Source organism: Plectropomus leopardus, chromosome 14 (genome assembly GCF_026936395.1).
Source record: "Plectropomus leopardus strain MGB_pleo_1.0 chromosome 14, ASM2693639v1, whole genome shotgun sequence".
Lineage (NCBI taxonomy): Eukaryota > Metazoa > Chordata > Actinopteri > Perciformes > Serranidae > Plectropomus > Plectropomus leopardus.
In genome coordinates, this window is record NC_142189.1 from 20063428 (window position 1) to 20079774 (window position 16347).

Below are 16347 nucleotides of genomic sequence, written 5' to 3' on the forward strand. Positions count from 1 at the left end.
TATTTGGCTCTTCTTCTTATGAAGAGGACAATTTATGATGGAGGCAGGGCGGGCTCTTTGTTTTAAGCAGGTAGAGTTCCCCCCTAAACAAGGACGGCCTATCAGAAGAAGATTAATGAAGTAATTTCATGCATGGCTCTATGCCTCCGTCCTCCTGTACGCACAGTCACTGTGTCTAAACCTGTGATTTACACTGGACTGTGTTAAATAGCCTTAACCCTTTATAATAATATTTCTTTCTGTTTATGACACACACACACACACGCACACACACACATACTCACACCATGCAAAAAAAAAAGAAAAAAAGCATCATAATCAGGATATCCATCGCCTCTCTGATAAAATTAACCAGTCTGGATCTTTTGCTCTAGTTTCCATCATTCATATTTTATAATCCCTCCCTCTTTATTTTACATAAGGAACCCTACTGGGAGTACGTGAGAGGTGTGCTGTGGTTGATATCAGCTGGCTTTCCACATAATTTATGGCAGTTAAACAAAAGCTTGTTTTAAAAGGCTTTTGTAGCATAAAACAGATTTTTTTATGACTCACTCATGCAATATTGGCCTGGTCAGTTATTCTGGGGCACATTACCAAATTCTCTTTATTTTTTATTACATTATTTTGACAGTGTTGACATTTTAGTCTTATTGAATCTTTGAATTAGGGGTACACCAATTCGTCACAATACCAACTGTAATTCCCGGTCTTTGGGTATCAGCCAATACCAAGCTCTGATCCATTAAGCTGTATGTGGAAGTGACTCAGATCATCATTTATTATAACATCCAACTGGACTTAAACGTTGCTTTCCTAGCTTAGTGAAAAAAATTTAACATTAATACATAAATATCTCTGTTGTCAAAAATATTGATTTATTGATGCATGTAACATCTGGATATTTGAAAGGTGTCAATACTCATTTTCAAAGTATCGATAGTATAGATATTACTTTCTTGCTCTCTCTTCTATCCAACAGCGAGATAGCACACACACCGCTGGAGCGCCCCCATAGCCCCGCCTCCTCTCGCTCACTCACAGTGGCGCCCTCTCTTCACTTCGGTTGTATATAGGCTTTTGTTTTGTTCTGTTTTTTACTTGCTTTTTTATATGTGACGAGAGGCTTTCGAACATTTGCACTACCACAATAATATTGTTTTTATTAATGTAAAACAGTCTGAATTATTGTTGGTTACCACAGTTATTTTAAATTGTATTGGTTTCTCAGTGGTACTGAAAATCCAGTACACACGTGTAATCAGACATAGACAGACATAGAATTTACTTGAATACATCAACACCATTGTCACTGATACCTGATCTGAGGCAGTATCAGCCCAAAATCTGATATCAGTTTTGGATCAGGGCATCCCTATTTTGAATCTTTTCCTTTGATTTTATTGATTTATTATATTATCATATTTTGCAAGTTTATTAAGGAAAATTACACTTTTTACGACTGGCCAAGGTGACTCATGATTAGTATTAGTGATACTGGAATGTCTCACTTATATATACATACAGAACCATTTATGATACCATGGGGATACATTTACATTGAGAGCATATTTTTTTATTGACTAAAAGATAAATATAACAAGGCTGTAACAAGATAACAACTTTTATTTTCTTGGTTAGCAGCAGAGAGCAGCGAAATAAAAGCAGTAAACATAAACAATACAAGTAAACAAGAAAGTGCAGCTGGTACCGGTGTATCATTGCTGCGGAAAATGAGAATTGAAACTCATTCACGTGTTCTCATTGATTTCTATCGATAATAAATCAACATATTTGACAACACTAGTCATGATATTCTGTCATGATAATGAAATGTTAATGGTGGCATCAAGATGCATGAGATTTTGTGATAAAACAACATTTTGCAAGACATTAATTTCCAATACATCAGCATACGTGTAACAAAAGAAAGCACAGTTTCACTAAAATGTCAAGATAATTTACAAAAAGCTAAGATATAAGTTTGACAACTTTTTTAAAAGCCAAACAAGATGATGCAAGAAGTTGTATCTTTGTTGTGATATGTTCCATAATTCAAATGTTCAACAGTCATAAAGGGACAGAGAGCTTAACTGAGCGATGTGTTGTAAAGGAAGGATCCATGTATGCTTCTGTATAACCAGAGAGCGTATTGCGATATTGCCGTCAGTGTATCAGTAACGTATCACACAACACCAGCTCGTGTCTGATGTCATTACCCACACCAGCTGTGAAGGAGTCTTTAATGTACAAAACACTGATAATTAGAGGCTGTTTCTAAGGGTGATTTTTAGCCAGTAGTGGACTATAATTACTTTTTCTAGTTATCACGAGCCATTGTAAATGCATGTTGTTAAATTATACCATGGCCATGCCACATAATGGGCGTAATGGAAACTAATCTTTTCTAATGAAAAGACAGAATTAGAAATTTGATCCCAAATGTACTGCTCGGCAGGCTGGACTTATCACTGAACTTCTTTTTACATAGTGTGATGAGCTGTCCATTTCTGCAGGGAGCTTCCCCACCGGGTCCGCACAGACTGTTAACTCTTTGCTTTCCACAGTGGGAAGTTTAGAGTCAACTCCCTCACATCCCCCACTGACGGTCGCTCTGTCATTAGCCATTTGCTTCTCTCAACATCCTGAACTCAGCCCTCTTATAAGAACCAGATCTGCCCAGTGCGGCCCAGACAGTTTACGTCAGACAAACAGCAGCGCCTGTATCACAAGAGGCTCTCTCTTTCCTGCCAGCAGCATCTCTAGAACAGGAAGGAGCAAGAGGGGGGGATCAATAGATGTGATCTGCTTCTTGGCCAGCGCTTTCTTGTGGTGCCGCTGGAGCATGGGGCTCATGTTGTCGTAGTGGAGTGAGCTCATAGCTTTATAAAGACTACAGTGACATCGCTGTGGAGCAGCTAAATATAATCCTCTGCTGGAGACTGAAAAACTTAATTGCCCAGGCCACAGAGCAGCACGGTCCCCCCCAGTGGTAACCCTGCACGAGCCCCCAGCCTACGGACTATCGATCCAGGGCCCTCACTCTCCATCGGTACCATAAACACCGCTCTCTCTCCATCTCCTCTCTCTCTTCCCCTCATGTATCGCTTACTTTCTCTTCCCCTCTTTTCCTGTTTTTTTTTTGTCTCCTCGACTTCCCTTTTGTTTGCCTCGATAGATCTGCACATCATAAATCTCTGTCAGCTTCTCCTGAGTGTCTGGCATATCTGTTAATAAAGAGGCCCCTCCCCTCCCTTCAGGTCCAACCCCATCCGCTCCCTCCTCTCTCTGCCAGAGTAGGACTAATGAATGAGAAACTCCAAAATTAGGGGCCTCTCCCTTATAGATTAGAATGGGTCCCTATGGAGTGCCGGGCTTGCCTCCAACCAAACCACAGCCGTCACCCCCCCCACCTCATCCCAACCCCCTGCTGTGTTTCAATCTTTCATATTCTGTCTGCAACACAAACACACACTCAGACCTATGAGCACATAAGCTCATGCAACATTGGTACAGACACACATGCACATCGCCCCTTATTCCCCTGATGGGGACCAGTTAGACAGAGAGGCGTCTTCCATATTTCATTGAGGTGTGTTTTGGGATCTCCATCCCCTTTTTTTCCCCCAAGGACCACCCCAAACCCCTCTCTGAGTCCTTTTTCATTTTTTCATCATTTTCCCCTGCCAGAACACACAACGAACACCCTTGTTTGCACACACACTACTTCACGTTTTTCTGTTACTTTAGTCGGGCTGTGCAGAATTTCAGCCTGGTGTCCGCTCTCCTAAAAATGAATCCCTGGCTGTGTGTTGGAGCGGTAAAAGGTGGCAGTGGCCCCTGGAGGAGAGGTCAGCGTGGCAGCTGCCAGTGGGCTCTTGCTGTGGCGGGAAGCTGAGCCGGGCTGAGAGGAGGTCTGTCAGGAGCTAATTGAGTTCGTCCTACCAGCGCTGACTCTGGGGCCAGTGGCTTATCAGGCCACATCGCCTGGGGCTCTCCAGACAGATCTGCCCCTACCGGGGCATCTGATATCACCATCACCCTGCCTGCAGATGTCAACCCCACCTCCACCACCCGCCCCGTCCCCTCCACTTGCCCAGTCTGATCAGGTAGCATGGATGTGACACTCTGGGATGAGGTTAGCAAATGTTATAAAATGGTGTTTTTGGCATCTGTTGGCCTTGAGAATAAAAAGGACATCAAGAATTTACGCATTCTTTGAGTCTCTAGCACAGGATTGTTCTGTGTGATTTACACATGAAACAGAGAGAGAGAGCTGGAATCACCCACACTGTAAGATCTGACAAGTTGATGTTTACTTTTAAAAAATCTAGGAAACCAATTGTCTTGAATAAAATGTATATATATATATATATATATATATATATATATATATATATATATATATATATATATATATATATATATATGTATGTATGTATGTGTGTATATATATATATATATAGACTAGATTTTGTAAAGCTGTTGCAACTTGAAAATGCTAAGTTTGACTAAATCAGTCTTTAAGTTGCAACAACTTCAAAATTAGGTAAATTCAGCTAAATTTAAGTAAACTTTACAATGCAAAGTAAACATAAATTAAGATTAATAGTTATATTTACTTTCTTTTTTCAAGGCAATTGGTTTCAGAGATTATTTAAAGTAAGATCAACTGGATTTTACAGTGCAGAGAACCGTGGAGGATGTCCTCCTGAAGTGAGCAGAAAGCTCTCAGCAGGAATACTTACAAATTGGCTCAATTAGATCCTGAACGTTCTGCGTTCTCACGACAGTGTCATCCAACGTTCAGAGTTTCGCTCTGAGGCGAGGGAGACGTGAGAGCTCCTCGGTTCTCTCGGAAGTGGAGGAACAGAGAGTGTGAGACGAGCTGCCAGATCATTAGGCCAGCTAATCCTGGTCACAGCAGCACCAGTGGAATGATATTAGGGATCTGAAATGCTGTTAGGAGGGCCAGGTGGAATCAGATTAAAACCAAACTGCGCAGTGTGCGTTTGCGGGCCCATAACCCACTACTCAGCATGAATTTTGATCAGTACAAAGGGAACAAAAGGAGGAGGAACAGAGAGAGAAAAGGCGAGAGGGAGAGATACTGTATCTTAGACGAGCGCTGCTCCTTTGGGCAGCCAGGCAGCAGAATTTGAAATGCTCTTACCTTGAGGAAGGAAGGAAGTCAGAACTATAGATTTTACAGCATCAAGTCTCAGTTAGTTCAGCAGACCCTTTCCTGTCTGCTCTGCCTCTGTAGCACCCAAGCTAATTAGCACCTGCCCCATATATTGAATTATTTATTACAACTATTGCTGCTGTCAAACTATTTAATGCTCATAATTCATTTTCCCATACAATGGTATTTATAGATTTAAATTGGACCTGTCCCATTACAGATTACGAATATTTATAGAAATATTTTAGACTATTTGATTAATACGCCAGGTTCAAGTGGTTAGTATTCCCTCAGTATCATTAATCAATATATGCAGGCTTGTTAAAAACATAAGCATAGCAGTGGTATAATGTGTCATAGCCGAATGAGTTAAGGGGATTCTAGCCAGCACATTTATTATAAATGACCACATTGAGCTGGAGGGGAAACAGTTAAGACACTTATGCAATTATGCTAAGTGTCACCCTGAAGATGGCCTTTGAACCGGGGTTAAGCTTACTCTGAATTTGTGAAATAAAAGCTAAATGGAGCCATCTTGTGCTCCCGCGTTTTAATATATAGCCTTTAATAAGCCAAGTGCAGGTGCCCTATCGCACAGGTGCACATATCCATCTGAAACAGAGAACATAAAGCAGATGAACACAGAGCCGTGCATTAATTTATGGGGATGCAATCTGCATTCATTATCAAGAGCAGCAAGTTCTATTTTAGAAAGGTATGAAATGGAGTCAATTTTTCAATTTCTGTCTGCAAGGACATTTAAGAGTACAAGTGGACCATTTTTAAAACAGCACATTTGAATAAACGCCACAGATGCTGCCAGTAAATTTCATTTTTTTGCATTGTTTCAATTAATAAAGAGAACGTGTTCATTAGGCAGCATGTTCTCTAGCACAGTGGTAGTTGTGTATCAGTTTTATACAGTGGAGGCTTTATATTGCAAGAAGAATTCCAGGAGTGCTCAGGCAAAGGGCTTATTCCACAAGGTCAACGGTTTTAACAGGGGGCATTTTTTATTATTTATTTTAGCAGTTAACCTTTTTGTGAATTTCCAGAAGTGGTAGGCACCTGGAGCTCCGATGAATATACATGACAGTGGGAAGGGAAACCTGGGAATGAGATTTAATTTGACACGCTGACCCCCATCTCCACGGGCCCAGGAAGCCAGGGTGAGAAAATAAGGTTGACCCACTGACCCCTGGGCCTGAACCCCTCCGTCACCCACCCTCACAATTAAATCAGCCTCAGAGAGCAAGAGGCAGTCCGGCCGACCGGTAGGGGACACAGCGGAGGCCTCTCTCGCTTCCTGTTTCCTCTGAAGCACTCTGAGACAGACAGCTATCGTCCAATCAGCCAGAGAGAGCCCAGCAGAGAACGTCCCATTCTCCCTGTGCTGATGGTAAACTCACATGTCAAATATGTAAACATTACCATTAGTTGGCAATATGCTAATGGAACTAATGTGCTAAGGCACAACTTCGGGCTGTCTAGCTGCCACTCACTAGGAGCCCCCGTGTCTGAATTTGCATAAGCCATGCAAGGCTCAATTTTGTTAATGCAGGCAAGTGCAGGTGACCTTTCACCCCTTCCATGGTACCTAATGCAAAGGGGTGTGTGTGTATGTAAGTGTGCGCCCTCGCCTTGACCCTAAGAGGTCACTGTGTCTACACGGCAGCCCCAATACATTGAGCTATCCATCTCCTCCACCAGTCCACCACTTTAGTTCACTCTCTTTGCAGACGGAAAAAATGAGTTGAACACATCCAGGCTAAGTTTTTCCCCCCATTGTTCTCCCAGTGCAATTTCCAGTTAAAGGTTATAGAGCGAGACTGAAATAGATTTATATGGGCAAAGAAGGCTTCAGAGTGCATTTTGTGGCCACAGCCAAAAGGCTGCACTTTAGTCTGCACACGTTACAGCATCATATTGCATGTACTCCAAAATACAGTTATTAGGCAGACAGTGAAAAAGTCAATATCTTGCCATCATGTTTCCTTTTGGTTGACTGCTGACTCAAGGAGACAAGCCAAGGTCCACTCTGTGCTCTAAACTATGGAGATGCCCCAGACTTGATGTGCTCTGTGTGTGTGTGTGTGTGTGTGTGTGTGTGTGTGTGTGTGTGTGTGTGTGTGTGTGTGTGTGTGTGTGCGTGCACTTGCGTGTTAAGTTATTTGAGTGCTCTCTCTCTCTTTCTGCTCTTTCTATCCCTCCCTGTCTCTCTCTTTCACTTTCTTTCTGTGTGTTTGTATTGTTTGGGCATGTGTGCAGTTGTGTGCGGGCATGCACGCATGTAGTTGTGTGTAGTTGTACACTGAAGCGCTTTTTCAGCTGCCGTGGTGTGTGGCTAATGAAGCACTTAGGATCCTCCCTCTGGTTCACTGGTTTATAGGGAAGGTTAGGACACATAGTGGTACAAAGAACACAACATTGGAAAGAAAAAAACAGGCTCACGACAAACGTAGATATGCCATTAGGATTAAAACAGTACGATAGCAGTATCAGAAAAAGTCACGGTATCACTTTATGTTATTATTATTGTTATTTGCCCTGACCCTAAACAAAAGAAATCTTTTTTTTAAGAAGTTTTTTTTTAACCATTTTTGTAGTATTTGTAATAAAAAATAAATAAATAAATAGAAAAAAGGACAACAGGTGATAGGAGATTCAATAATAAAAGGAGATAATAGGATAATAGGAGACTCAATACCATAAATAAATGTCCATAGTGTAATGACAGTTTATTTTCATACCATGGTATAATGCGAAACCGTTATACTTTTGCAACCCGATATGCAATACATTTAATTGTGTTTTGGCTAATGAAGTATAACTATTTGACCACATGAAACCTACATAATGTGTCATCTTCCATCTTTACTGTGTCCTGTCTGAAATTTGGCAATTTCCCATTTATGTTTCTTCTTATTTTGCTATGTTCGGAACATTATTTAATATATATTGAACGAGAGTTAATCTGAGGTTAGCATTTACTTTTATTGGTGATACTGTTTACAAACAGTACCAACAATTCCTGTAAAGTAGCAAAAGAGCATTTATGCTATAATTGTCATGAATTGCAAGAGAATCATTATAATTTGTATCAAATGTCTATCGACTATTTTGCTGTTTAGGCATGTATGTCACTCCAGTGGTTGATGAGATTCATTTCTACTCTCCAAAGACCTCTGCTAATCATCTATCTCTTCTCCTCCTCCCTTCCCCATCAACCCTCCCCCTCAGGCTGCTGAATAGAATGGCCGCTGATGACCGGCACCTACCCTCCAGTTGTGGGTCCTACATCAAGACGGAGCCGTCCAGTCCCTCCTCGGTCATCGACACGGTCAGCCACCACAGCCCCAGCGGCAACTCAGACGCCAGCGGTGGCTATGTCAGCGCCATGAACAGCCACTCAAACGGCCTGGACTCTCCACCTATGTTCACGCCCAGTGGGCTCGGGGCCGGCACCTGCCGCAAGCGATATGACGACTGCTCCAGCACCATCATGGAGGACTCGTCCATAAAGTGCGAATACATGTTGAACTCCCTCCCCAAGAGGCTGTGCCTGGTCTGTGGAGATATAGCCTCGGGGTATCACTATGGGGTGGCCTCATGTGAGGCCTGCAAAGCCTTTTTTAAAAGGACAATACAAGGTATTTTTCTCCTCTCACCTCCCCCTCCTAACAAACACTCAATACGAGTTACTTCATCCCATGTTGCTGCATCACCTGACATGAAAACACCCTCCATACAAGACACCTTTGGCCTTACAAAAACACTGAAACATACTCAGTCGTAGCGATTTGCTATGTAAAAAAAATCACTGGAGTGTGAAAAATGTCTTCTCTACCTCTTGAGACCAGCAACCTCCATTAAAAAAATGTTTGTTTTGGATTACATTACAATGTACAGTGCCAAAGTACCACAGGACAGACTTGCAAACTTATACTCAAATTATCAAATAACTGCATTTTAAAAACACTGATTGTACTGGCTTTAAAAAAAAAAAACAGAAACCAGAGGAATATTTTGACATGGGACAGATCACAAATGTAGGTGATTACATCATCTGTCATGGCTGGTGGTGTATGCCTGCCATGACATCATCACTCAGAGGTCAGATTTGGTGGAGTGTAGGGGCTATTTGCCCAGATGCCTTGGGGGGCTCAGAGAACATGCTTTATTATGTGTCTCCTGTTTTGTGTTTGCGTGCATGAGTGTGTGCATGCGGGGACTAGGGTGCGATTGGCTATCTGCAAGGCATGATGTATCACAGCTTCTCATTAGAGAGGCAATGAAAGGCCCCCCACTGTGAAACTCCGGCTCTGCTCCAGATTAATCAGTAAGACGGAGATATTGTTGAGCCTGGAAAAAAAAATCTGCACAACAGGCACAGCTGCCCAGGTCTAAGCTGTGCCGGCTTAGCAGTGCAATAACTACAGTGGAAAAAAGTAGATAAAATAGTTAAAACCAAGCCAAAGGGTTTGAGTATGATGAGATGATTAAGAGTGGAAGAATTTGATATTTGGACTAAATGGCATGTTTTATCCATTGCTCTCAGTAAATTTTCATCAACAAATGACTGCAGGCATTATATGGAGATCAGGCTGTCTGTCTGCTTGTTAGGTGTTGATTTTGGACCCTACAGTCCTATCAGCTTTAGACAGTCTATGTACCTTTTGCAGGCAAACAAAAGCATTAGGCCAAATCCTCCTGTTTACCCATGCTGCCATCAGCAATCCTGTCTATTGACAAAAGATGAACATTTTTTCTCAAGTAACATAACTGGGCTTTTGTCCCCTCACTAAAAGTACACTGACGGCAACACAATGGAACAGAGAAAAGGCATCGGGGAAGAAAGAGACGTCTTAAGTGGAGCAATGGCCCAAACAATTAAGAGGAAGGTACATGGAAAAAAATTGAAAGCTCCTCTTTTTTTCCCTCGCTCACTTTGCATTGTCGATTTGAAATCCCTCTCTTTCTCTTCTTGGAGGGCTGCCTGTAATGGAGCTAATCTGCCGTCGTTTGTCCGAGCCACAGGAGTTTTGTCAATAACAATCAGCGTTTGGAAAGTGTAATTAAGGCCGAGGCTTTTCATTAGGAAGAAGGGAGGGGGCCGTCTCCAGGGACGGGCATGCCAATTAGAAACTCAGGCACGCGTCGCCGGGTAATTTCAGGGAAAGGAGGGGAAAAAAACCCAGGACTTCTTTAGATTGGAGAGGGACCCTGCTGCTCTTTCAGAGGAGAGGAGGAGAGGCTTAATGGCATAATAATCAGACAGGGGTCCCAGGCAGAGAAGGCAGGAGGACGCAGGGACTTTTTGGGGGAGGTGAAAGCCTTTTCCGAAATGATGAAAGAAACGCATGCAGGATTGCTGGAGGAAAATGTAGGCAGTAAATAGCGGGATGTAGAGCCCTTGAAAGAACGAGAGGGTGCCGTTGATGAGAACTGATTAATTAAAGGAATAACGAGGCAGTCAAGGGTGGAGTGTGAGACGGCCCTCTCTAATGAGAGGAAAACAAAGGAGCTGTCTTTTCCAGCCCTTTATCACATTGTTCTATAGCACTTAGGGCAAACAACATGCTAAGTTAATGTTAACCACGTACATGACAGTTTCTTTATCACCTTGTGCTCACCTTGTGTGTATTTTCTCGTCATACAGCAGCTAATTCTTGATAGGAAATTTGTGGTTGTTCTTTAAGATATGAATATAGAATGTTTTGTATTTATAATATAATAATAGTCTAACTAATATTTAGACTTTGAGTACAAATTTCGGCCTTTATTCACTAAGTAATTTAATCTTTTTGTTTCACTTTCCGGCCTCCCCTTCTTCAGCCAGTGCCCTTTCCTTTTCAACAAAAGCGGATGGAAAATCCATCTTCTGTCACCTATTCATCCAGTGAAAAGCCCCTTGAACTCTTACGTGGAGATAGTTACATTAGTCAAGTCCAGGCCCCAAATTAATGTCAGCCTGGATCTCCATCCATCCCAGAAATACCCCCGTTCTCATTGCTCCCTAATCATCTCGCCTTTCCTGCACCTCACGTGCCCCACCAATCAAAAACATAAATCTCTTATTGAACCCTGTTTTCTTCCCATTTTGAACCCAAGCGCAAAAATTGACTGAAAACCAACTGAACTCAGTGCCCCCCCTTTTTTATATGAAGTAATAGACCTTGACAGTAAGCCTGTAAAAGTCAGTTTAGATTTTGATGAGAAATACCTGCCATTTTACTGTAATTTACTTACAAGACCTGACTTTCCCCTCTGTGCCCTGGCATGGGTCCTGAAAAGCCATAAAATAGATTGAGACAGATACTTATCAAGAGGAGAAGGAGGGAAATCTTTTTCTTCTCCCTTCACTCTGTAATGTTATTGGTAACCATACCATAACCTCTCTAAAGACAGATAAACCCGAGCATAGCCCTCGGGTTAAAGGGGTTCCCGCCAGTATACTTCATTTCGGAAAGTGAAACTGGCCTTGCTACTACTCTACAAGGCGCGATTTCCAGACATCATATCTGAATGACAAGGTTATTGTAAAACATTTAATAAGTGCACTCCCTTTAAATCAATGTTTTAATCTAATGTAACTAAAATTATACAATTCAAATCAGCACTTATGCGACATCTTGTTTAACTGATGTTCAGGAGACTGTAATGCTCCATTAAATGTAAAAACTTTATTTAAATCAGTTTATTTTACTTCTATCTGTTTAGTTATCTTCTGGTAAAAATAGTTGATTCATCAAGTGACAACTACAGAATTATAACAGTGCTGTCACACTTTATGATAAACAGGTTTGGACACAAACACAGAATCAATGGAGGAGGCAACAGGAGGACTTTGATGGTTTAATAACCAGGAGTTCCAAGGCAGGAAGGTAATAAGATGTACCAAATTCCAGTAACACAATTTACTAAAAAAGACTAAATTCTCTTAGCTGGCATGCTCAAAACAGAATGAACAGAGCTCAAAACTTTTACAAATGTAGTCAGAAAAAATGCTTCTCAATGGGGAAACACAGACAACAAACTGACAAGGCACAAAGAGAAAGCCACAGCTCTTCTTCAGACTTCAGGCAGTCTGAAGAAGAGCATTAGTTTGAACTGGTTTGAACTTTTTTTCCAAAATATTGACTGAACACAAGTTAAATTAAAGGCTGAAAAAACATTTCATAGCTTCAGACATTATAATTTATTGTCTAGTTTTTGCAGGTGCATTAACAGTCAAAACAAGTCCTTATTCTTCTTTGGGTATTTTTCTTCTTTTATCACTATGAGTGTGTATTAATAAAAACAATAGGCAAAGCGAGAGGTCACAGAGATCAGCTGAGAGGCGTTAGGCATGTTTTGAAGTGGGACTTAGTGTATGTATAGTGATACTGAAACACTCCCTCTCCTATATATAACCTAAATGTAGAGATGAAAAATTAGTTAATCCACCCCTCTCTCTGCATTGAGCTATGAGAAGCCCCCTCTGACAGATCGTCAGATGCACAGAGGACTTGACAGGACAGGTGGACGCAGTAGCGGAGCAGCGTGTGAGTTTGTTTTTGTTTCTGGAGTGTGTGATATCAAAGGGCTAACTCTCTTAGTTAGCCATCAGGTGTGGTTTGTGCACGTGTCCCCGCCACCCCTGAGAACGGGGAGGGGAGGGGAGGAGAAGGAGAGAAAAATACCTCCATAAACACAGCGTCCTCAGGGGACACGCAGGGTCAACTGTGTCGGCGTGCAAGCAAACCTGCAACAGCATGAAGTGGATAAAGTGATAAGTAAAGATTTTTCAGATTTGCAATCAAAATCAGTGTTTCTTTTATGTATTTAGTACTTAACATCGCAGCAAATTGCTGATTGGTTAGTGTATAATGGGAACGCAAACCAAAAAGACCTCCATGAATTGATTCCAGCACAGGATGGCACTGATTGCCTCCTCCCAGCATATGGGAAATGGATAGCATTATTATGGTCTGCTTCTGCTATGACAACAGAGAAAACAGACAGAGGAAAGACAATCAGAGCTCATCAGCCGCTTCCCTCACACCTTTATTTACCCCAATCCCAAAGAGATGAAGAGAATTAGCATAATGATTTCTAACCCAGATATAAGGAGGAATTTCTAATTATTTATAACATCTTGGGACCCTCCACTTGATCTGTCCAATAATGTTAACATAATTGCATAAGTTGTCAAAGGATGTTGGAGGGCTAGTGGAGGAACGCCCGCAGAATATTACACAGCTCTCTGTTTCTCTGTACAGAAAATATGGGGCGAGGGTCAGAGCTGTGGAGCAGGGACAGCATGTTGGGATGCAATCCGAATGAGTTTGTGGATTTTTTTTTAAACATAGAGCAAAATGCTTTATCTGTTAAAGGGGTTGCTGTACAGTTTATGTTTTTTTTAATAGTTTCAATAGAAAATATATTCTACTGACATATTATCTACTTACCTGACTCCCTAAAAACCTGGTGTTTCACCCAGATGGGCTTGATTTTGCTGAATGTAGCGGTGCACAAATTGGCGAGCTCTGCAACCATCTCAGCTTGTGATACCTTATATGGTCACCTGCGTGCACATTTGCACGATGAATGATTTTGGTTTGATGAAAATGAGAGGTTGAACTGAGTGGCAAAGTATGAACTGGTTTTATTTCTAAAGCTTGGAAAATTAGGCAAACTAGTCTGAATAATACACAAGTATGAAGGTATACAGAATACAGTATTCATGCTTTCTTATAATTGGTATATTTGGTCTCACATTTATGTAAATGTAAACTCATAGTCTGCCCTGTAAAGCTGTTTGGGCCTCTACTGATGCAAAATACTACACTGATATCAGAATACAGAGACGCCACCTAAGCAGATTTTGGTTGGTAGACATAACTTAGTCCATTTTAATGTGAATATGTTTTAGTAGCAATTTGTTGTACATATTTTACACGTTATAAGGTAAATTTGAGTATTTCTCAGCAGTCGGTTGAAAATCTGCAGGAGAGTCTAGATCTGGTTGCTTCCATGCAGCAGTGCAAGAAGAAAAAAAAAACAGTGTATCTTCATCAATCAATAATCACAAAAACATTAAATAGTAATCTCTATTTTAAGTTAAAATATGGAGTGAGGTCTCCTGTGGGTTTTATCTTAAGGTTAATGCAAAGATTAGGTGAATAAACAACATCATGGTGTCCCATAGCTCACCTGGTTGAGCATGCTAAGGCTGTGTCCTTATTACAGCAGACTGGGTTTGATCCCTTTGCTGCACATTGTCCCCTCTATCTTATCCACCCTTTTCTTTCACTCTTTGTCAATGAAGGCAAAATGGCAAAAATATAATCTTTTAAAAAAGGCATTTTGGGTAATGGTTTTTCTAGCTGATTGATAAAGTGCTGTGATGGCCCAATGCAAACCAATGAGAGCACAAGTCAGGCACACAACAGTCTGTGTGAAGCAAGATGGGTAAGACACAAAGTTGTACAGAGTCCCGTTGTATTTTGGTGGATGAAGACATATTGAGGTAATTATGATTAAATTACATTTTTACATTACTCAACAATCTATTTCACCACTCAGACAAAGAGATAAACCCCAGGTTAAAAGAAAAGTTTAGGAAAAATCCCAATGTCAAAAGCTTTTAACTGAAAGCCCATTCAAAACGAGGATAATTCAAATTCCTGGTCTGAAGCGACCATTATATTGAAACCCTTTATTGAAAACCCCTGAATACAGTAAAATGTAGGGAATCAGAAGAAGCGGAGGCAGTGCCTCACATCTCCTGCCCTTTCTGCTGCTAATGCTAGAGTAGAGCAGAACCGGCTCTTTTATTGTGCGGCAATGAAACTCTTTTTCATTGCTCCGTCCTGGAATCAGACGCTGCAGCTGAATAATGCATAAGGCCTCTTGCCTGTACACTATGTAAATAGTCAACAATGGCTACAGTGGTAACAACAGGTTTGGGTCTGCTGGAGTATTATGTAAAGTGGTCAGGGGCAGCGTGTCTGGCTCTCTAGCCTGCTATTGAGGCAGTGGCAGGCCCCTCTGAGCGCAGGGGGACACGGCCTGCGCCCGGGGCCCGGAGGGGACACACACAGAATTAATGAGGCCAATTTAGTGTTGGACCTGGGTGGCGTCTACTGATGGGTCCTGAAGGACTATTGTAGTTTTAACTTCACCCCCCACCCCCACCATCTACCTCTTACTCCCACCTTCTCCTGCCGCAGCCCTCAGTGCTGGAAGGCCCTGTGCTGGCTGGAGAACACCTGAGCCGCCAGAAGTGGATTCTGTAGGAATGGTTAACAAGGGCCCATGGCTGGATGGCAAATGATCATTTAATGCAGAAAATCTGAGAGTGCATACTTGTGTATATTACATCAGTAGCAGGACCTGAATTATAACTAGGGTTCTTCTTAGTGGCTGATGTAATGCTCCCACTCCCATATTCTACCCAAATATTTCCACCATCATTTTGTTTTAGATTTAAATATTTTGGATCTTAACGTTTTTAAATCTTAAGCGACATCACTTTTCCTGTGCTGCCTTCAGATGCCTTCCACAAATGTTTGAACCCTGAGCACTTTGGTGCAATTTCTTTCAGGCAATGAGCAACTTGGTAAAAAATGATTTACAAATTGCAAAAAAAAATTAGCAGATTTGGAAAATTATTTTTAAAACGCTAGGGAAAAGTGTCTAAGAAAAAAAAGCTAGGGAAAAACTATATGCATAATTTTAATAATTTCATATTTAAAAATATGTCACAGAAGTATTATTTTTTTTGAAGCATTTCTTCCAAGTCATTCTTTGTTGTTGTTTTTTGTTCCGTTCTGTTTTGTTTTACTTATGTTCAGGCAATTTTCTTCTACTTCTTATTAATTTGGTTCATTTCTTTTTTTGTTTCTCATTTCCTTCTCTCCATGTTTTTAAGTTAAGTGAAATCAAGCTATTTTGCCCAGGTTTCAAAGGCTTTTACAACTCTGGTTTGTTGGTAACCCAGTCTTCTTCTTCTTCGTCTTCTCAGGTAACATAGAATACAGCTGTCCTGCCACAAATGAGTGTGAGATCACAAAACGGAGACGCAAATCATGTCAGGCCTGTCGCTTCATGAAATGCCTCAAAGTGGGGATGCTCAAAGAAGGTAAGAAGAGTAAGAGCATTTTTTATTATTCTTGCAC

General features: G+C 41.3%; 1 protein-coding gene across 12 annotated transcripts in view; it reads left to right on the plus strand.

Moving 5' to 3' along the window:
- The window catches only part of esrrb (estrogen-related receptor beta), a 50787-nt gene that overhangs the window by 10867 nt on the left and 23573 nt on the right, over positions 1 to 16347 (plus strand). For 7 of the 12 annotated variants that reach the window (XM_088087380.1, XM_088087376.1, XM_088087373.1 and 4 more), the window contains 2 exons: positions 8426 to 8835; positions 16194 to 16319. In XM_088087380.1, the coding sequence (XP_087943506.1) occupies positions 8439 to 8835; positions 16194 to 16319 (523 nt within the window). In that variant the 5' untranslated portion in view covers positions 8426 to 8438. Of the gene's footprint in view, positions 1 to 1351; positions 4139 to 6314; positions 6585 to 8425; positions 8836 to 16193; positions 16320 to 16347 lie in introns of those variants that run through there. The other 5 variants (XM_088087375.1, XM_042500874.2, XM_088087377.1 and 2 more) reach the window with 4 other exon arrangements.